The sequence below is a fragment of the Stegastes partitus genome, unplaced genomic scaffold, assembly GCF_000690725.1.
Source record: "Stegastes partitus isolate 25-593 unplaced genomic scaffold, Stegastes_partitus-1.0.2 Scaffold2184, whole genome shotgun sequence".
NCBI classification, from domain to species: domain Eukaryota; kingdom Metazoa; phylum Chordata; class Actinopteri; family Pomacentridae; genus Stegastes; species Stegastes partitus.
In genome coordinates, this window is record NW_007579915.1 from 143,611 (window position 1) to 166,115 (window position 22,505).

The following is a 22,505-nucleotide window of genomic DNA, read 5'->3' on the forward strand; positions in this document are numbered from 1 at the left end:
TAAACCCAAGTTCTCTTTAACTTGCTGTTTCACATCCTTTCATATCCCCCCAAAAAACTTTGCGTCCATGAACCCACACAATCAAGGATTTTATTTGCCCCAATAAGCTGTTAAGCATTCTGCCACGTACAAAGACAAATGTCTAAATCTGTAGTGTCTAAAAAGACTTCAAAGCCAGACAAACCTTACTTAACCAGGGAATTAGGAGACTTTAGATTATTTGTTTGGCTAAAACCTTTGCTTCAGAACATAATCCCATATGATGGCTCCAGTAATAAAAACTAAGAAGAGGACTTTCATCCTTTAAAATTGCAGCAAACCACTCAAATCCCTAAATGGTCCCACACTGATGACAACATACTTTACTCTTAGGACCTGAAAATACAATATTTTGATGTGCTAAGTGTTAATATTAAATATTAAGAGCAACTTTTTTAGTTTTTTTTTTACAACCCTGATCATGTTTTTCTGACTGATTGCATGCTTATAATCACTTCCCTTGTTTTCCGTGAGTAGGATCATCAGGGAGTACATAAAACGCTGCACTACTTGCTCTCAGTCAGCAGATTTTCCTCCCACAGGTACACGCAGCACTGATGGTGCAGGAGAAAGTCGCTAAGTCTTGCCAATGAATAAGTTACCTTTCAGTCCTCATAGTTCTATTTTTACTCTTGTTGGTTTGTTTGGAATAAGTTAGTGTGAACGTGAAATGGACCAGAACTAAGGACAATGTTTATTTGCCTCTTTTTTTCGTTTCTTGGTCTGAACCAGGTGAACTGTGTATTACTTTATAAAAGTCCATTTATAGCACTTACACCATCTATTGCTTTAAACCTGGAACAGCAGATTTTTTGGGGGGGAGACAGTTTGGGGTTTGGCAGAAACAAAATCTGAAAACAAATAAAATCGACTGACCTTTCAAGGTAGCAAACAGTTGCTTATTTACACACCCGGCAACGTTGCCGTTCATTTGTGGTTTTGTTTGCGGCCACCCGGTGAATGCAAGTGCTGTATTCTCTCTATTTTCTGGTCTCTGCCAACTCCTGAGGAGAATATTTGGCTCCTAAAAGCCTGAAAACATGTACAGTTGTTACTTGTAAGTGTTTACTGTTGCGCATGTAGGGTACATTGGATTTTTGGAGGTGTGTGACAGCACAATGGGAGCAGTAAGAGTAGAAAGCTGAGCAATGAGCTGAAAGGAGGAGCCCCGGATTCAGGTAATGATTGTTTTTTATAGTTCTTTTTGAACCAAAGCAGCTTTGTTTTCACTGCTAAGGATCATTAGCAACTTCATTTGCAGCCTTTATGGTCAAGTTGTTACGATGATGGTTGCAGATACCATGTTTTTTTGTTTTTTTTCTGCAGCAGGCATTTAAATTCGTGGGAAGTTTTATATTTTTGTATCAAAAATAATTTTGTCACCTATGATTTGGTTGAAAGCATAATCTATCAGTTATTTAAAAACGGATAATCGAGTGTTTGGAATATAAATTTAGCTAGAGGTTGGTTTCGGCATGTATGTGTTGTTTTAAATTGATACAATACAGTAATTTAGTAATAATTAGCTAATAATATATAATATATGTGATGTTACATTGAAAAGCTGCAACACAATGCTCTCTCATGCACACCTTGAATGGCAGGCACACACAGAGCAGGTCCACTAAACCTTTACGGGTTGTGTTTTGTGATGGGGGACCAGCGCAGGCCAGCAATGGACTGCTGGCAGCATTAAAGGCCTGTAGTTTCTGTTATAACCTATCAAGGACAAGGTGTTCTTTGGCAACTATTTGTCGACTCAAGGCCAGCCCAAAGTTATTGGCTCAGGTGTTGCTGGTCAGCTTTCCAGCCAAGCTGCTCAACTGTAACTGCAGTTTAAGAAATGCTTTCCCCGACACTTAGCCCTGGTGAAAGACCACCTGAGGCCCGGCAGGCAACTGGACTTGCAATACAGTGGTGTAAGCCCTGGTTTTTGGTCCAGCCAGTGGTTTTCCAGTTATCCCGTGCTACAGTCGTGTCCCTCCAAACGCAATTCCCAGACTGTAAAAGCGGTCCATGCTTTTATATAATTACATCAGACAGCCACTTAGTGACACATTTCCCTCCAGTAAGCAGCGATGCCTTCACGCCAAAGCACTTAGCGGCAGCGCGAACGTCATACATGCGAAGATATCACCAGCTAATCGAAATTAAATTTGTTCGTAAATTATTTGTTGAACCTCTTATTCAGGCGTCAGCAGCTGGCTTCAGGTCACGATTGAGCCACGGGTCTGAGCCTCCTTTATTCAATCCCTGAGCTCAGCTACACCTTTATGTCCTGATGATCCACAGTGTAGCAAGGCCGAAGGCACTGAGGTTACCAAGGGGGACAGAAATAGGTTTTTCGAGGATCTGCGCTGAGGATCAGGGAGAGTGGATTTGTAGAGCTTGAAATAGTTTGTGTTTGTGTGGCAGGAGGTAGTAGCGGTGGTGGTGGTGGGGGTGACACGAGGGCAATGCCGTAGCTAGAGGCGCCATCTACAGACGGAGAAAATGGAGCAGTTGCACACATCTGCTGCAACTGGCCAGAGGGTGAGATGGAAGCAGCAGGTCAGACACAGAGTATAACCAGATGACAGCTGGAGATGCGAGCGGTTATATTCTTTCTCCTAATTAAAGGACTGTAGGGAAGGCATGCATGTAGGAGCAGAGCGAGTCTAACAGAGACAAAGAAGCTGGAGAACGCGCCGTGAGTGACTGACAAGCTTTTAAGCAGGAACTGGAAATATCTTGGAGAAAAAAAAAAAAAAGTGTCAAGCGAAACATGAAGAGCTCTACAGCCAGAAGTTGAAGAAAAAGGGAAGAGACGGCCAAAAAGAAGCAGGGATGGTAAGATGGAATGGAGGAGGGCTGTGCTTTTTGAAAAACTGCAGTTAAAATCTGCGATAAGTGGTTTCTATAGCATCACAAAAAAATCGGTCATTTTCGAAGATGTGTACGAGCAAGAGTCGTTTCCATTTTGGATCAAACCGATGATGATAAGTTGATAAAATACTCCTTTTTTTTTTTCCCCACAGTTCCACAGTCACGGTCTTCTTACCTACCTTTAGATGTCTGTCAAGAAAATCAACAGCTGACATCCAAACACTAACTCACTGACACAGTTGTTAACAAGACTGACCGAACATGACACCTTTATGTTGAATGCTCCAACGTGTGGATACATTTCACCAAAGTTGACAAGACAGCTCCAAAATGCAGCAATCGCAAAAAAAGAAATGACAAGTCTTTGGTGAAATATTTACCTGCGGTCCATCATGTTGAAGTAAGAAGTTGTGGCAGTGCAACGATTTTACCTTCAGGTAATATTAAGTGCAGCGTGCATGAAGAAAAATCAGTGATTCACTTAGCTGATATTTGCTGAATGATAAAGTGGAATCAATATTATTTCCGCTGTGTTGTTTTTACTTTAGCTTCTGCAGTTTTTGCAGCACCTACTGAGCGAACGCCATTTTCCTTCGCAGCAAAAAAGGAAGATAAATGCCACGGATCAGTATCAAAAAAATGTGGTTAGGTAGCGAAATATAAACAGCATGTATATTTTTTAACTAAAATGTCTTCGTTCCCCGCAGACTAACAGCCCGTTTGATAAGGGATTTGGTATATTTAGATGAGATAAAATGCTATGCTGTGGTGGCGTTGAGGGACAGAATCAAACAGACTAGGAGGGGGGAGAGGCTTTTGATGGGAGCGGCTGGCTGATAAAATAGCACGCTTGTTTTTGGGAGATGCGTCTGTTGGTCTCTCTGTCCGTCTTCTGGGAGTTCTCTGGTGAGATTAATGTCTTGCCGTCAAATCCTAGACTCCCTCCTGTCAAACACGAGCTCCCAAGCCTATTTATAACCAGACGCCCACTCACAAACACTAATGAGTCTCTGGGTGACAAATGGATTTGGAGGACACCTTGCACACCCCAGCTTCTCCTCTCTGCTCCCGCTTCTCCCATCACTCATCTGGCCCCCGGCCCTGGTGACTACTTCTTTCTTTCTTAAATGTTTTTCTTTTTTTTTTCCCCCACTGCCTCTTGTACTGTTTTCCTTTTGTCCACACCTCATCGTGGCCCACTTCTGCCCACTCTTCCTCCACCATTCACCTGGTTTTCAACGCTCACCTTAAACCATCAATTTCCCCCTCGTCTTCGCCGACCTCTTTCTGCCAAGCCTCCTGTATTCCCATTGTCATCCGCGGCTCTCCAAGTTTCATCCACCTCTATACTTAGCTTCTCTCGCTCGCTCTCTCTCTGTAGCTGCCTTTGTCGCTCTGTCAATCTCCATCTCCCCCTCTGTCTCTCAGCTAGTTGTGAGTCAGTGCTAGCGCTTGCTGGATTAGCCATGGGCTGCTTTGCCAAGTGCTCTGGGGCCTTTGGGGCAGAACATTTAACAATTGTCAGATTTGGGGCTTCTTTCAGCCAGCAGGTGGCAGGAAGAAAAGGGGAGGAACAATTGGTAAAAGAGACATTTCTTGATGTCTCTGTTTATATTTAAAGCTGCTGTGTTCTCTCTAAAAAGAAGAAGGCCCTCACAGGAGCTTTAGCCTCAAAGGCGTGACAACCAGTCTGTGCATGAGTGTCCAGAGAGGCAGCTTTCCCGTGGGTGTGATTGGCAGCGTGAGGCCTGAAGATTGCAAGACAACATTCAATACGATTGCCCTCAGGACTCATAATAAATGCCACTTTAACTTGAGTAAATGTTACTCTGTGCTCCTGAGTTTTGGGGAATTTTTGGCGCGTCTGCATCAAAGCCCTGCAGCCGTTGATCCCATCGTACACCACAGGATGTGACTAAAAATACACAAGCAGGAATACTGTGTGAGACGTTATGGATCATAGAAATCAGAGGCTTTGACTTGCACATTATGTATTAATTATGGAGAAAATACATGCTCCCAACAGGTCTTCTCTAAAGTTTGTGTTAAACAGTTTTAAAAAAAAATTATTTTGGATTTCTTGATTAGATCACTTAAACTCAAAAACAAAGTGCAGTAAGCAAAAGCAACATTTGAAGTGCTCTCTTTTGGTTTGATTGATTCTGACTGCTGCGGTTGAAGTGTTTTGAAGTGGCGGCAGCGACATTAGCTAATCCTCATCCTGCTGCGGTAAGCCATTTGGGAGTGAGCCGAGACACTGAGGTTAGTTTGAAAAAAGGACCAAGAAACTTTACTGCTCTTTCTCCAACTTTCACCAACTAAAACTGCCATTTACAGCAAAAAACCTCCTTTTGAAACAGATATTGGTTTCATTTTTATTTCATTGCCTCAGTTGGTCCGAGGCCGACCTGCAGTTTGTGCCTTTCCTTTGCAGGTGGAACAGAGTTGTATTCCTGTTTGGTGCTTGTTTATGACACCGGGCTGTGTGAGGGGGTTGTCTTTGTTGTTTTTGCTGTTGCAGTGGGCGCTGTGTTGTGTTGGCAGTGACAGCTTGTTAACGTCTAACTCGTCATCTCCTCCTCCTCTTTCGTGCCAACTGGCTGCTCTTCCCCGCTCACCTACGGTGCATCACAACAGAACCCCACGCATCCATCTGCACGGCTGCCCCACCCATTCATCCCTCTGCACGCCGAACCCGAAATGAGATGCTCGAAACACGTGTAGCGCCGGCGAAGACGAGAGGTGGAGGAGATAATGCGTGACAGAAAGAGGTGTTGCTTTATGCAGCCGGTGAATAAGCTAATACTCTTGATAAATGTGCACAGGAGATCAATGGACTTGTGAGGAATGAATGGAAAAACAGGCACACATGATGTGGCATATCTTACTGCACGGCCATGAGTGCATGCATAGAAGGACAACCATTCAGCGACACACAAAAGAAGGAGATGAATGAGCAAGAGGCAGAAATAAAACTTTTGTTTAGGTGTTGATCCAAGCAGCTAAATCACAGTTAGAAAATACAATTATTTAACACAGGAAATGTCTTTCAGATGCCCTCTAAACAAATTATTTTGTTGCTGTGGATACCCTTGGAGTCAACAAATACTTAACTTAAAGTCCAGCGAAAAAAAGAAAAAAACCCTTTGATGCTTTTTCTCAAGAAAAAAAAATTTAAGCACAAAGATCACAAAATGTTGTGTTTTTTTACACACAAGTGCCCAGCCAAAAAAACAAAAAAAACCTCCTGGTTGGTGTTGCAGACACGAGCATAACTTGTTACATCACATTGCAAACACAGAATTTTGCCTTCTGTCCCTCTGCAGATAAAAATCTACCACAACAAAGAAGAATTCATTAAGCACGACGGGCATTTTACCAGACACAAGTAATCTTATAATGAACAACAGCAAATAAAAATGGACTAACAAAGTCTTTTCTAAGGCAGATCAGTCAACCTGCCTGTTTCTATCAGTAGTATACTTAAAAGCAAGTGTACACATGAGCTCTTTGGCTTTTAGTTTCTCCTTTACATAAGGACTGAAGCAGCGTTTCATCACACAGCATTTTTTTGCAATTTGGGCTCGTGCCAAGCGTCTACAAACTCATAAACATACATGACTGCATCATTTTATTCTCCATCTTTCTCAATAATACAATGAGTCTAAAATAATTGAGATTTTCTGCCTTCCGACACTAGAGAAGGCCACGCGCTTCAAGGAAGAGTTCAGTGTGCCAGGTTGTGGCGTTTCGTCACTCCGTCCTTTGTGACGGAGACAAACAGGGAGGCAGCAGAGGGTGACAGGAGATGTGAAGCAGGAGGCGGAGCTGCTGTTTTGCGGGTTTCAGTCGAGCTCCTCTGCAGCCCACTTTGTGATATCCTCTTGGGACCGGTGAAACAAGCAATTACGCTAACACCCCACTAGGGACTGCTGTGTGCCGTTCATCTTCCCTCACGTACTGGGATCACAACTGGCATGACAACCCTCCTTAACAGACTGAAATACTAGACATGGGAATTCCTCTCTGATCTGTGTCACAGTTTTTATTTATTTATTTGAACTTCAAATGCACATGGAGACTTTGTATTTGTGGCACTGTTTCAAAAAAAAAGCCGAATTCCGAACCAAACGGCCCAAAAAAATAAGTGGTGGTTTTTTTAAAATGAGCTGGAAACATAATTTGAAGATGAGAGAACGGAGTTTAAATGTGATTCTGTCAGCTTCAGAGCCTTCTCAAGTAAAAGCCGTTTCCAGCACAGCAGCAGTAGGAGAATCCACCTCCTACCTCCTGTCCTCTGATTTTCCATTTGTCTTCCCTCTGATGCCAGTTGACGGAGAGCAGTTTGTACTGTGACACATGATGATCTGCATCACAACACAGATCTGTGGGTCATGTTGTCTCGACAACTTGTAATCTCCGCTGCCCTGCTTGTGCCACATCTGTCACCGGCTATGTCTCTCCCCATAATGCTTGTGTAACCTTTAACTGTATGCTTGTTGGACAAATACGGTCTTGTGTGTGTCGGTTGTAGGGGGGGGAGCGGGGGCTAACGGCATACAGCTTTGTGGAACAGCTGACCTGTTGTCACGGCAACCGCTCTGCAGTGACAGCCGCTGTCATAGTCGTCTGAGCTAATGACTGGTTGTTTTGATTGATTGATTTTTGTTACTTTTTTAGTTTCCTGGAGGTAATTTATTTAATTTTTTTTGCCTCTTGCTCTTTTAATTTAAAAAAATTTAATTGTTGCAGTTGCGTTTTAAATAAACTGTCAGGATAATTCCTGTCGAAGATGAGAATTGCTCCTGTTTTTCTTCATGATTTGGAAAGCATCCACACTTTTTCTTTTGCACGTGCGACACTCCAGGTAGAAGACACATAGGACTAATCATGCTAACCCAGCTTCTGTCTAATGGCAGAAACCACTGCAGTGATGAGGATGACTCTGCTGAAGGGGTGGCGGAAACTGAATGTTTTGCTTTTAGCTGCTCGAGACTGTGAAGGCCATTCGCTGTCTCATCTTTGGCCTCGTTGGCCTCAAGCTGGTGCTACATAGTTTTAAGAGCTAATCATACGTTGCCCGGCTACTTCTTCTTACCACCAAACACACACACACACTGATTGCTGCTTCAATGGCAGCTATGTATAGTGATTACATTTTCAGTCACTTTACCATGACCTGGATGACTGAGAAGCTACACAGACTCCAGTCATTTGCTCAGTCCCTGAAAGCTCATTTCTATATATCAGAGTTACATATTTAGTTAGTTGCTTTTTTTTTTTTCTCAGGAAAATAATCCCTTCCTACATTGAACTGGCTTAGCTGCAACTCTGCACTGTCCTTTTAAGAAGTGCAGATCTATTAAGTCTTCACCTACACCTACCTGTCTCCACTCATGACAACTCGAGCACAACAGCTCACCTGCAAAGCTGCTCAAACTATGTAATGGCAAGTTGTTACACTGGAGCAATCCCGCCATACATTTTTAACACAGAAGCTGATGCTGAAGAACAACAATGAGCACAAACCCTTACTTAGAAGTTCACAGAGTCGGTTCCTTAAGTTTGTGATGAATTAGAATCCCTTGAATAGTTATTTTGACTGCCGATTTCGATCATGATATGCCCAACATATATATACAAAAGAAAAGACACCGTATGGACATGTTAACAAAAAAAATGCTTGATTTTCATTGGAGGGGTTTAATATCAAATCAAGCACAATTACATTTTCAAATTCTAATGTTGCTGAATGAAACTCTGCTTTTGCCTCAGCAACACATGAGCTCTAAACTCCTTTTCCTCAGTTTCACTCTTCTCACATGTGCTTCTGAAGCTGAATACGTTCTGTCTTTAAAATTCCCCCCCTCTCTTTGGGCACTTCTGCATTGCTCCTGCCTACATCTGCTCTGTTAAATCATTTAATCAGCTGATGTAAGTGATGAATGAATTTCACTATGTAATGTAATTCACCACTTTGATTGATAACCCATGGCCAGGGCCTAACTAATCTGACAACAGATGCGTTCCTGTGGGAGAATGCTTGTTAGGGTAGCCTGTTGGCTCTGTCTGGAATGAGAATGGCACTGTGCTAATACTACAAGAGGCTTGGCAGCAGGTCTGCGGGGAGTGGTAGCAACAAACTCATGTCAGAGCCAGCTCAGTAATCCTGCCCTATAAAAGAAGTAACCTTACCAGAGCTGCTCCACTAGCAGCTGAGATCCCTTCATTTAACCAGCAGCGATGACAAGATTTAGTGCAAATTACACATCATTACACGATCATTAGGAAACCTTAGGCTCGCAATCTTAGCAGCACAAATCGGGTTTCGGCTTTCGCTCCACTGAAATGATATTAGAATAATAATAATCTTGTTAAGGGCATTATTTTGGCGCTTAAGAGTTTATTTAGATACAAGAACAACAAGAAAAAAAGAGTAGATGTGTTTGCAATTACCTTGAATTTCTACTGGAGTGCTGTTTGTTTCTTCGGTAGTGGAAGCTACTTAATATTGATTAGTTCAATAGTAAAAAAACAAAAAAATCAGCTCTCAATTCTCTTATAATTTATTTAAAGCATCATCCCTCCGGTTTGATCACTTCAGCAAAATAAGTCGATTTCAGCCCCAGTGAGAAAAAAAACAACTCCTAACACTTCCATCTTGTACAAGCACCTGGATTTTTCATGTTCTGTCTTATTTATTTTACAACTCTTCTCATTGTGTACCTGCTGGTTTTAGCCACAGGAGAACATTTTCGAGTTTGAAAGTTGGTTCCTGCAGTATCTTTAAAGAGCCATTCTATCTCTCAATCTGCTCCGTTCGGTTTGACACCTCTGGTTTCCTGCCGAGAGTGTTGACATACCTGCAGAAGGATGTTTTTGCAATCAGCCCGATGCTGTCAGCATGCTGGCCTCTGGAGGAGAGAAACAGGAAAACGCTCTGACCTGTCCACAGCAAACTTAATGAGCCTGCAGTCAGTACAGTAACAGAACACTCTGTACTTAAATGAATTGCTAATAATGATTATGTTTCATACTTCTCAAACTGATATTTTCCTTACATCGATTACATTAAAGTCAAAGAATGCAATGATAATTGAGCTAGTGTGTAGCCTGCAGCAATAACAAGCAAGGTGTATTTACTTTTACTTCAACCTAAGTGTATTCCAGTAAATCTAGCTTTGCACACCTATGTTGGAATGCTAATGGACCATTTGGGATGCAACTATTTTGGTTGGTAAGAGACTTAGGTGTGGTAAAGTCAATACTAATAGCAGCTAATGTAGTCTGGAGCTGCAGAGAAGAGAAGATTTTTTTCATTTTCAAACCATCTTTAGACCCTTCAGACATTTGTCAGTAGTACTCCTTGGACTTTGTCTAACATGGGCAGAGCTCCCTGTTAAAGCTGAGTTAATTGATTTTTTTTGTCTGCTTACAGGCAGAACATCTCAAGAACAAGCTGAGCACAACTCCGACACTACCTTATTAAGCTCTTAGGGCCAAAGAAAATACCCCATTTTCACATCCAGGACACAGAAAAATGATAAAGCTGAGATCATTACAGAGAACGATTGCTGAAAATTTACATGCCAGCTAAAATATTGAACTAAAACTTGTTTCCACGCTCCGTGGGTGGTGATTCTCATGAGTTCATCAGCTATTTGAATCATTATTAATAGAAAGCATAGATTAAATGAGCCTTTAAAGAAGTTTTAATTACTCTTTATACTCAGCATTGAAGAAAAAAAATCGAAAAATGCCATGAGGCCAGAAACACAGGGACACACAAAAGCACAATTGCTAAAAGGTTTATAACTCCCTTACTGCCTTCTCTAGTGTTGCTCCCTCCTTCATAATAACCCTGCTCATCTCATGAATATGCAGAAGCTCTGTGTATCAGCGCAGATAGAGAAGCCTTCTTAAATCTTCCTTTTATATCCTCAGATTTTCCTTGCTGCTAAAGCTACTCCGCTAAATATTTTAGTCATATTTTAGTTAGTGGGTGCTTTGCAGCGTTTTTAGCCGGCGTGAATCTGGATGTCTGGATAGCACCGCGTACGTGTGTGTGTGCGTGTGTGCGTGTGTGTGCGTGTGTGTGTGTGTGTGTGTGCGTGTGTGTGTGCAGGTGTTAATAAAACAGGGCCTATGGGACACATAATGACCTATTAGACCTCAGCGATTTAGTATAGAGTCCTTGGCAGCAGTGACCTCTGCCTGAGATTCTGCTGCTTTTTCTTTTTTTTTTTTTCATCAACTGTGGCTCCCTCTGTCTTTCAGGCGTGGTGTTGTGGTACAGTAGCTACAGTATTTTTAGTGCTGTCCTTTCAAGTGGCACATGTGGTTCATGTGCGTTCTGAGGGAGGTAAGTATGAATGTGTGAGCAAAGGCAAAAGGACAGCCAACAGATTCTGGTGTTTTTCTCATCCACCTGCTGCAGCCACAGTTGGCCTGTTTGCGTGATAAACAGTCACGTTCAGCCCCTCAGGAAAGTCTGGCTTTTCCATCCTTGTTTTGCCACTGCAACCCTCATCTCTGTCCTGACATCTCTTCTCATCCTGAAAGCACATTAACTTGCTTCTTCATCTGTAGTAATAATTTTGTGGAAATAAACAACGGCCTCCTGGGTGTTTTTGTGTTTTGTTGAGTCAGAGTGAATTAATATATTATATATATGTAGTATAATAATTTAAAAAAAACTGTTAAGCTGTTCTGAGTCTAATTCAGAGTGTCATTCATTAGGCTACTGTATGTACTGATTTTCAGTCTAAGTGTTGATAGAAAACAAGCTCCTTGTATTAAACGCCTAAAAGACAGTCTGTATTTAGTATTTTAATATGCAGTGGAGTCCACAGTTGTCAGAGTTCAGTGGATTCATTTTGTGGAAACAAAAAAAATCCAGTTGGATGGTACCACAGGTGACGCTGTTCCCCAAATGCAAAATCTGTCTTTTATGCTTTGTTTTCGTTGCTGCTTTCATTACTTGGCTCACTGGCTCGGCAGTGCTCTGCATCGTGCTGCTCTGTTGAATCTATTGAGATTAGCATGAAAGCACACCGGGCACTTCTTTCATGGCGACGGAATATTTACTGATGGATATCTGGGCGTTTGGTGTCGTTTTTCCTTTTCTTTTTGGCTAACTATTGCTGCGTGTTATAATGTTGAACATTTCGGAGGTGTGTGGCGAAGCAACAACGAGTCGAGTTTGGATTCAAATTGTTGTGCAGCTGAAATAGCGGAAACAAGGTGGAGAAAAGGAAATGCAGCATCTCATCTGTCAAGCCAGATGTGGTCTGCACGGTTACCCTCCTGTTGTTGTTTCTGCAGTTTTGCTTCATTTCACTGTGCATACAGGAGGTCCTCTGTGGTTTCACTAATGTGCTACCACTGCAGGCAGCAAGGCAATGCTGTCGTGGAGTTTGAAGGCCCTTAAATTAGAGGACCTGTGTAGGATCCGCCCTGCTGATGTCGGGACAATGACCCCTAATAACTTACCAGCACCAGATGCTGTTGTGTTACTGACATTGTACTCTGATCTCCATGTGGGCAGGAAGGGACATTTCCAGCGGGGTCAATAAGGTATCAGATTACCAATAATAATAATAATGGATGGTCATTTATAGCATGCAGATCCTTCACTGAGTGATCTGCACACATCTACACCACCTCCTAGTTGTGCCATGTTCTACTATATGTGTGTGATTATTATTTTTTTGTTTATGTGTGTGTTTGTAGCCAGTGTTTACATCACTGTGGCAGTGGGCCAGGATTATGACAATGGCCTGTAAGGGCCTGTATTGTTGGCAACAACGTTGTCGAGATGTTACAATGACTCAGGTGACTCATTCATACCCAGAGTGTGTAATGTCCTCATTTTGTTTTGATCGAGAAGATGTCAAAACTCTTAAAGGCCAGTCGTCACCATAACGGCACCTGTTTCAGCTGCCCTGCAGTTTTAATCTGTACCAGCGGTGTTTTTTCTGACGTTTTGGTCATTTTGAAGGTTGCTACGCATGGCACATTCAGTAAAAAGACTGAAATAGGTTTGTTGTGCTTGATTTCTGTCGAATCAAATTGTGCAATTTTGATTAGAAGTTAACGAAAGTACATTTTTGCGTTTCTTTTTTTTTTTACAGTTCATCTAGAGACTAATTATGTTTCAAAATTCTTCTTAGTGTGTGTTATTCATGGATCCCGTGGATGTTTATTTTGGCCATACAGATGCTGTTTTCCAGTTATTGTTGGATGTGTTAAAACATGTATTTTGAAAACCTTGAAACATGGTTTTTGAGTAGCAATCCATCATTGTTGTTGCCTTTTCAAGTATATGTGAGCTGTTGTGAATAATGTAAAACACTTTAGTACAGTGCTTTTTACAATGGGTAAAAAAAAAAGAAGTGGAGTTATTCTGCGTTGCATTCCTCTTGCTGTTTAGATGTTTGACTGATGCACCTTCCGGTCAGTGTCGTGCCCTGTGGAGATCCGAGGTCCGGGCTGTCAGCAGAGGCTCAACTCTTTAAAGTATCTCCGTGTGCAGGCAGGCATGGAGCCTCGGTGCTCTGCAAACATCCCATTTTCCTTCTCTTAACTCTATTACGTCCGCTTGTCTCCATCTGGCATGTTATTGAAGGTAGCAGCGGCCTCTCAGGTGAGGCAAACGTAGCTGATGTAATGAGGTGCGGTTGGAGTGTCTTGTTCGCGCCCAGTGGCAGTAGCGTGCTGACTGAACCTGCTTCAACAACAGGCTGTAATTAAGAGGCTCTCTCACCTGCTGCTCCGCTGCTGTTATTCCAGAAAAAGACAGTCGGCTTTTACCTGGATGACAAGTGAAACAAAGAGGTGCATTATGCTACCTACCTCCACCCATCACTCGGCGCCTCTCTCTTCCTCTCTGCCTGTCTCTATCACACTTATGCATCATCTTCTGCATTTATCCTCCCGTTGAGTACACACACATTAGTTGTTTTCAGTTACAGGCGGCCCCAGAGATGTTCCAGCGTGCTCTAATTGTCTCAGCGTGTTCCGTTGTGTATTAACAGGTGCTTTCACTGGATCCATATTACTGCTGCAATTTTAACTTGGCTGCCTCCAACAGAACTCCCAAGTGTTGCCCGGGGGAAACAAAGTTAGGAGGTGGCAGGGAGAAGAGGCAGATAATGGAAAGACAGAAGAGAGCGACATGTGGAAAAACAAGAGTGGGAGTGCCACTTTGTTGTTGCACATGTTTTAATGATCAAGAGGGCGTTTCCCATCACCTTGTGCAGAGCAACAGATTGCAGTTGTCTGTGTCAGTTTTGCGTGAGTCTGTGCGGAGCCTTATAATTGTCTCGGCCTGTTATTACGTCCAGCAGCACAGACATGCAGGCTGACCTTCTCCTGATGGCTCGCTCTCACTGCCCAGCTGTCAATTTCACCCCTTTTAACTCTCCTCTCCTGGCACAGCGGTGCCTCTGAGCTTTCAGAGATTACCTTAATGGAGAGAAAAAAGAGAAGTGCACATGCCTGCTCGGTCATGTTTTCTTATTTTTTCCTTTTTTTACCCCAAGTCTCATCGCTCTTGGTGTGTAGCAAGCACAACCGGTGGGAAAAAGTGAGATAACAGTGAGAGATGGAAACAAAAGTTCAAAAGATTTTTTTTTTCTTTTCGTCAATGACACCCAAATTTCTGCCTTAAAATATCAGTTGTAGTAAATTTTAAGATCTGTGACAGCTCTCAGCCAGACAAGAGTCACCCGTTTTGCAGGATTAGTAATTATATAGCAGGAAAGTCTTTGTAGCAGCAGCAGCATCACAGAGCGTGTTAACCTTACAGGATTTCTTACTCTCCTTCTATGGCTGTGGATAATAGAGCCAGCAGCTGTCTTTTCAAGGTTTAATAGCCTACTTGTGCAACTGCATCCCCCCTTCTTGAGTTGTGACCTGCAGGGTTTTTAGAGGCCTGATTGGTGGGTTTTCAGAAGGTTAATCCCAGCATGCCCCTCTCTCCTCCTAGATATTTGTTTTAACTGTTCCCGCTGGAGCGTATAGATTGCCAACAGCTTTAGGCTTGGCTTATTTCCTTTTGCCCGCAGCTTTAATAAGGAGAGCCAAATTTGCAGTTTTTCACCTACTTCTTGCTCAGTTTTTTACTCCTTCCCTCATTTCTTCGGCGGTTTAATATTCAGACGGTCTATCTGCCCCTGTGCTGTCACAGCCGGAGTCCCACAAGGAGCCTCGCCATGCTAGCAGTAAATTAGGCTGTGTATCAGAGGGAAGAGCTCCACTTGCCTTCCACAGCCATCTGCATAACAACACACCTTCTGGGGAGGACACTGCACTATCAGAGCAACTTTCTAAAGGGCTCCCTTTAATAATGAAATTCAACGTAGGAGAATCAAAGCAAGCAATCCCAAGAATTTTCCCCTTACAAAAAAAAGCCAGATTTGACAGAAACAAAGGGGGACAGAGGGCTAATTAGAGGGAGAGATAATTAAATACTTCATTTAATTGCGCATGTAAACAGTGAAGCTAAGGCAATAATGTAATAATGTCATGAGAATATGAGAGAAAGAACTAAAAGCAAAACAAAATATGCAATTAGATCAGCTAAACTTGATACTAAAATTGATGACTTTCTGTCTCTTTGCGAATAAGTGCAGGAATGAATGAGATAAATACTAATACTAATACGCAAAGACACATTCGAATTAAACAGACTCACTGCCTGTTTTAAAGTGCACATTGCCACATTCATTTAAAAGATTAATCTGAGCCACTGTAAGTGAGCCGTGAGACGCAGATAAGAACAATTTCACACCTATACGCAAAAAAAAGATTGTCTTTCCGCTAGAATTTGCTGACAGGCTCCGGCACACTCATTTAGGTTTGTCGGATAAAAAAATGATGATAAATTTATTGCTTTCCTCCAAAGTGCAATTACTCTTCAGATTTTGTCTTGACGGGATGTTGTGAACAGAAAGCTGGTTTCAGGGTCTTCTGTAAGCAGGTGATACGTTTTTCAAAGTATTTTACCTCATGTTTTTTTATTAACTGATGCCACTTCAGCTCCCCTGTTGTCTGACAGTCTGCAGTCGAGACTTTTCAAATCGCAGCGAGAGAAGACCTTGCATGAGCCAGAGCGGCAGACAATATGTGGAGAGCAACCTTTTTTGAATAGCACACATATTGGAAGTAATTAACATTTCAAAAAGCTTCAAAATAATGTGTCTGACATCTGGGAAAGCATTTTACCAGAACTTTTTCCTTCAAATTCCAACATTGTTTGCAGTAAATTGAGCTAGTCAGCTCATCAGTTAGTGGATAATTGATTAATTGCCAGATTTTCAGACGCTTCTCCAATGTGTGTGCGTAAAAAAAATAGTGTTTTAAAATTATAACAGTTGTTTTTTTAGTATTTTCTCACAATTTGCAAAAGAAACTATCGTCGATTATTGTAGAAAAGTAGTACGATGATGTCTCCAGACAATATATCTTTTTATGTTAACAGAATATTTGCATCTTCCCAAATAATACTTGCCTCAAACTGCAGCTGACAATAGGTGTAGACTCAAAATGTTTGATGTTCGTACCTGTGAAATTAGATTTAGCTATTAAAGGATCCACAGTGCTGTTTGTCTGCAGTCTGTAGTCTTTCTTATCATTCTGTGAGACTTAAATCCTCCAGTACACCCTCCACTGCCTCTGACCCACTTGTTTAACATCCTCAAAATATAAAGCTGTGCTGCTTGCCTCTTCCGAATCCATCAAAGCACAACCAAACCACTTTTTTCCCGATTCTCCATACCATATGTGTATGCATATGATGAGTAGCAACTTCTCTTCCTGGGTTGAGAGTCCAGTTCAGCGGGAGGCTTTAAAAAAAAAATAAAAAAATCGCTTTAGAAGTATTTGGTCCAGGATTTGGCTGTTGTGTTACAGAATAGTGTCGTGTGTGTGTGTGTGTGTTGATAGCTGTAGTTGTGGGTGGGTTGGCAAATGCTTCATGTTACTAACTGAAATTCCCCGACATATATAAATAAGCCACTGAGGGTGGTGAGAATGTGTCTTCGTGAAGACAAATTTTAATAATTGTGAGGGAAAAAAGTGGCTGGTAATTACAATATATGAGACCATGAAGAAAAAAAATCTAATTGTAGTTTTTTTTTCTTTTTTTTTAATGCTTGATCTTCAATCTTCACTGGTGGAAAAAGGTTTCAGGCTTCTTGCATTTTGCATGAAAAAATAAATTAATATAAAATTGCATTGCTTAATCAGGCTGTTTGTTGTTAGAAATTCTTTTTTGTTGTTTTTTGGGGGGTTTTTTTGCATCACAGTATCTTTTTCTCTGAGAAGGGTAATTTCTCCTGCTGTTTGTCGTGTCTTATCTCTCGGTGCCCACCGCAGCAGGGTCTTTTTATTGAGGCAGGTTAATGCTCTTGACTGTGCCCTCTATCTTGGCATTGCAGCCCAGGCCTCATTGGCTGGGTTCTCAGATCTTATCGTTTCTGATTGCAGCCTCCCGCTGTCATTCAAGTCCTCTATTATTTAGCTGACCGACATGCAGGCACCTTTTTACCGGAGCCTCCGAGTCTTTGTGGTTGCAGTTTGGCCCGTTGCAGATCCAGACTCTTTCTTGTGATAAAGTGTTCCCCCTAGAAGCCCACCCCATCAGGGCTCTTTTTCTGTATGTTTAAATGATGCTGCCATTGCGTGGGCTTTGTTTTGGCTGTCAGGAGTATTGTCTGCCAGCTTATGTGGAAATACATTGGCTGTGAATGACAAAAGTAAAGATGAATAGCCTGTTCCCGTTTTCTATTCTTACTCTCCTGCCCACACGACTTTTACTCCTGCTGCGTTTGTGTGCAGCTTTGCAAAGTCTACCCACCAACTGCTGTTTTGAAAGTTTTTGGGTTATATTCCAAATTCAGTGCTGAAGAAAAAAGAAATTGCACCTTCTAACAAAACTGAGTGCTTGTCTGTTATATGGGAGCAATTAACCCATTTTGCATTTTTTAACTTCTGTTAGATCTTACTTAAAACAGATGTTAGACAGCTGCACAACACACAGACTGACAATACAGGCTTGATTATGACAATTAAAATTTTTCAACATTTGTTTTGAGGAAAAATAATCCCATTGTCTTTTTGTTCTCTGGGATACACAAGCCTACAGAAAGTCCTGTGGATTGAGTAAGTCTAACAAAACACTATTAGGGCTTACTAAGTCTAAAAAAAAAAATCCTTATATTGGGACTTGGTAGCCGATCAACTTTAAAGCTGCAAAAAAAACTAACATAACACTTTTCTGCAGAAAAACTCCCCTAGTACCCCTTCTATTAAAGAACAATATGGGATGTTGTTACCATGTAAGTATCTAGTCTCTGATAAAAACTGGGGTTTTAAGACAATCCTCACTTTTCCAGCTTGATTTCTAGGAAAAAGTCTTCAAGGAATGCTAGTTCAGTTGTTGTACCAAATGCTGCTGTGCAAGATATCCTCCTGGAGAGTTTTCTAACTTAACACCAGCAAAATGCAATCTGTTCTCATAAATATTGATTTATTTTAATAAATAGTTAATAAGGCCTTGGTAGGTGCTGCTTTGGTAGTCTGTCACTATTATTTAATCATGTTTAGTGTTTGATTTGTTTTTTGCCGACATCCCCCAGCTCTGTTATAAAGGTTTGTAATACATGCAGCTTGTTGATGCAGTGTTTTGTTCTCTTTGCAGCTGTATGTTTGTCTATAGGCAGCGTTGCCTACTTAGCTTTTCCCTGTCATCATGCATGCTCTGTGACAACAATAAGCTGTAGTACATAGACCCAGCTTTGCCAGCCATTGTAATGGGGCCCTTGAGTCAGGTCCTTGTTAGCTGATGTACAATAAGCTCCAGCCTAATGAAGTGTAAACCAGAGATCTGGGAGGTTGAGAGGGTGGGGGGGGGGGGGGGTGGATGAATAAGGCTTGGAGGCCTTGGTGAGTAGTGGAGAGCTCAATGCTAATGCTATTAGCCAGGAGGTCAGTCCATTTCGCCTCACCCCTGTTCAGTTTATCAGTACTTCATAATGTGAGAGATGTGAGGGCAGGGTGTTGGAACAGCTGATCACGTCTAAGCACGATATCTCTCCGAGAATGAATGGAGGAAGAAATGGGTTCACGAGGAGCGCGCAGTTTGATTGCAGCTGCGCCAGAATGATCACAGACCTTCTGCCCTTAACAGACTTTCTCTGTGTTGAGGTTTGTCCACCGGAGAGCGTCGCAGCCTCCTTCTGGCCGGCTTCCTCCTCGTTGCTGCGTTCATTAACAGTCCATTTGTTGCTTCTGCCCCGAGGAGGCTCCCTGTGCTGCTCCCTCGCTCGGCTCATCCTAATGCAGCTGATGAGAATTTAATGTACAGATGGTCCACTTTATTCAACCCTATTAAGCCTCAGCACTTTTTATGATTTTAGTTAAACCAGTATTAGTTTTATTATCCATCTCTGAATTGATTGTCTACCTGCTTAAAGTCTGAAGTTTATACTAGTTTCCATTATAATATAATGTGATTAAATGTGTTGTGGTCTTAAGAAACACTGTGTATGAACTTTTCTGTGTAATAATGCATGATGATAGTCATTCCCTATTCTGAAAGTTAGTGTAAGACACTATTAGCATTCATAGCAAACCATTCCCCCCATATGTTAACCCGTATGAATACATTATAATGCATATATAATGCATTAACTAATTGTAATTCAGAGAAAGTGCTATCATTTCTCGATAGCTCTTTTCTGATGGTCATGTGACAGTGTTCTGGTGTGTTTGCTTGCACATCTGTGCACAAACACACAAATTAACCCTTGGCATGTTTCTCTTTTAGCCAACGCCGGGGCCTGTTTTCCTAAGCAAGGTAACTCACCGGGCGAATGGCTCCCTGCTATTTTTCCACATCTTAAGTTCATTTGTTATTCCAGTCACATATTTTTTTTTTGTGTAACCATACCGTCTCCTTCCGGCTGCCTCCCTTCCCTTCCTGTGTGCCTTCCACCTTGGGCTGTGTTGTCTGTCAGTTAGAGTGCCGATAAAAGGCCAAGGACTGTCAGAGTGATGAGTCTCCTGAAAAATGGACAGCAGAATCAGTAACTTTCAGGAGAGACAGTGAGACTGTGTAGAAAAAGTGTCAAAAGGTGTCAAGGGATGGAGAGAAAGCTCAAATAGTTGGACAGGAGTTGGTGAAGAGCAACAAGAACAAGGAGAGAAATGAAAAAAGTGTGACCTCATGTTCCCACTTGACTTTCAGTCACCCAAATTTCCAATACTTAGTTCTCCTCTGTTTCCAAGAAAACAATAAAAGCCACTTAAGATGACAAGCAGGCATATCATAATGGAATATCCCGCAAAACAAATTTAGCTTGAGCCTCTTCCTTTGATCTGTTGCAGAAGCGTTTTACTTTTCTCATTTTTCTTCCCTTCAGAACTTGAAATCAATAATTCTGCAAGAAACTGCTCCGTCCTGGTGGCAAATAGTCTAACATCCCATCCCATTTCTTTTTCTCTCTCTCTCTCCCTTGCTCTCTCTCTCTCTCCCTCTCTCTCGCTGTCCCCTCTGTGCCTTATTTTTCCACTTTCCTTCTCTGCTTCATTTGTTTCCACCTATGTGTGCCTGCTGTGTGTCTGTACGTCTCCACCCTGAAATCTTTCTGCATGCTCGTGTGGCTGCTGATTCACCTCTTTCTCGCACACTTCCCACCCTTTCTTCCTTCCTTTCCTTTATCGTCCCTTCCCTTCCTCTGTCCTCGCCCCCTCAGATCCCGAGCGTGGTGGCAGTCACATGATCTCGACAGATGACCTGGAGTATCCGCGGGAGTACCGGACGCTGGGGAACAGCGCCCGGCGTTTCTCCAATGTGGGCCTGGTGCATACGTCGGAGCACCGCCACACCGTCAGCGCCGCCCAGAGCCTGGAGGCCCTAACCAACCTGCACAAGGCTGACATGGAACGCAAGCGGGATGCCTTCATGGACCACCTGAAGAGCAAGTACCAGCAGCAACAGCAGCAGCTGCAGCATCCACACCACAGCCCCCACCACAACCCGCCGTCGCCCTCGCCCTCCCACGCCAGCATGAGGGGGACATCAGAGCGGTCCGCACGAGAACAGGTAACTGATGCTTGTTTATTAAATATATATGTACGGGGATATGCTTGGTGTATTGTGGATATGTATGAAACTGTTGTGTGTGTTTCAAAGCTCTCAATGTGGTGACTTCAACAGAAAAATGACATCATATGTAGACACACAAAGGCCCATTACCTATGGGGTGTCACATGTATTGTCAAGCAACAAAAAACTTTTTTTTTTGTTAGATGACATCCAGAATGAAAGCAGCACAATGATTCCCATTGTGCTCATTAAAATCAGAGCAGAGACAGAAAATACAACAGAGAGGGCTGTCGGGTGGTCTTTGTAAACGTTACTACAGGTCGTCATTAAACTGTGACAGCCAAGCTCGGCTTTGTTTCTCTGCTGCCAATTCCTGCAGATTCTCACATCGAGGGATATGACTGGTGCTGCTGAGGTGTGGGAAGAAGCACAAACATGTTGAATGCACAAATGCTAATGCAGTTCACTTGCTTCTCCTCTGCTCTTTGTCTCATTTTGTCATTTCCACTGCAAATGCAGTTTATACTTTGACCAGTTTCGTAACCTCCACGTAGCTCTCCGGCTCGCTTCTGTCTCCGTCACACACATGCACACACTGTACTGTACACACACACGGTCTCTCTTGGTGTGAGCGCCACTGCTGTGTATTTTTTCATTTTTTTTTAAAAAACGGGGGGATTTCAGTGTAATGACGTGACAGAAAAGCACATCAGGGGAGAGAATGAAAGGGAGAGAGTAGGGAAAGGGAGCGAGCGAGTGCACAAGAGAGGGTGGGTGAAAGACAGGTGGAGTCCATAGTTGCCGTGGCAACCTCTCCCATATATGGCAAGCAGGGCTATCGCATTGCAAAGGTCAGGTTGTGTAGAGAAGGAGGAATTGTACAATAATGAAGGCAAGGGGGCTAGAGGAACAGTGAGCGGAAGGCAGGCAGTTGGAAGAAAAAAACCCCAAAAATTTAAGCAGCAGCCAGGAGAGTGGACAGATCCCGAAGTGACAGGGCATTTTTACTTCACGGGGAAGGAAGCGGCAGAGCCCAGGAATCCTTGTCATCTCGTGGATGTTGCAGAGCATGGACAGCAAGGAAGCAGGGAGGGGGGGACGAGGAGCTGGAGAGGAGCGCAGCAGCCAGTCAAGCAGCCCGCTGCTCAATTAGCCAGCACCAGCAGGACCCAAGCACCCATCTGCGAAGGAGTTAATCGGCTGGTGTTGTAATGAATTAAATAAAGAGTTTCCGCCGCATGTGCAACTGTAGAGCGAGACACAGAGAGAGAGAGAGAGCAAGAGGGAGAGAGATTGAGTGAGGAAGAGGGAGGTGGGTAAGAGAAGCAGAGGGAGGGAGAGACGGGCAAAAACGCGATGAGGATTCACTGCACCTGACGGACAGCCTTTGAGATGACTGGAGTGGTGGACAGGCACAGGTGCACTGCAGGTGAGATGGGACTGAAAAGCTGGAGGCTGTTGTAGAGAGGAGTGTGTGTGTGTGTGTGTG

General features: G+C 42.8%; 1 protein-coding gene across 1 annotated transcript in view; it reads left to right on the plus strand.

The window, feature by feature from the left end:
* Window positions 1–20,663: 20,663 nt before the first annotated feature.
* srcin1a (SRC kinase signaling inhibitor 1a) overlaps window positions 20,664–22,505 on the plus strand; it is a 41,739-nt gene continuing 39,897 nt past the window's right edge. The window contains exon 1 of the mRNA XM_008304296.1: window positions 20,664–21,013. Coding sequence (XP_008302518.1) covers window positions 20,687–21,013 — 327 coding nt within the window. The 5' untranslated portion in view covers window positions 20,664–20,686. The remainder of the gene's footprint in view (window positions 21,014–22,505) is intronic.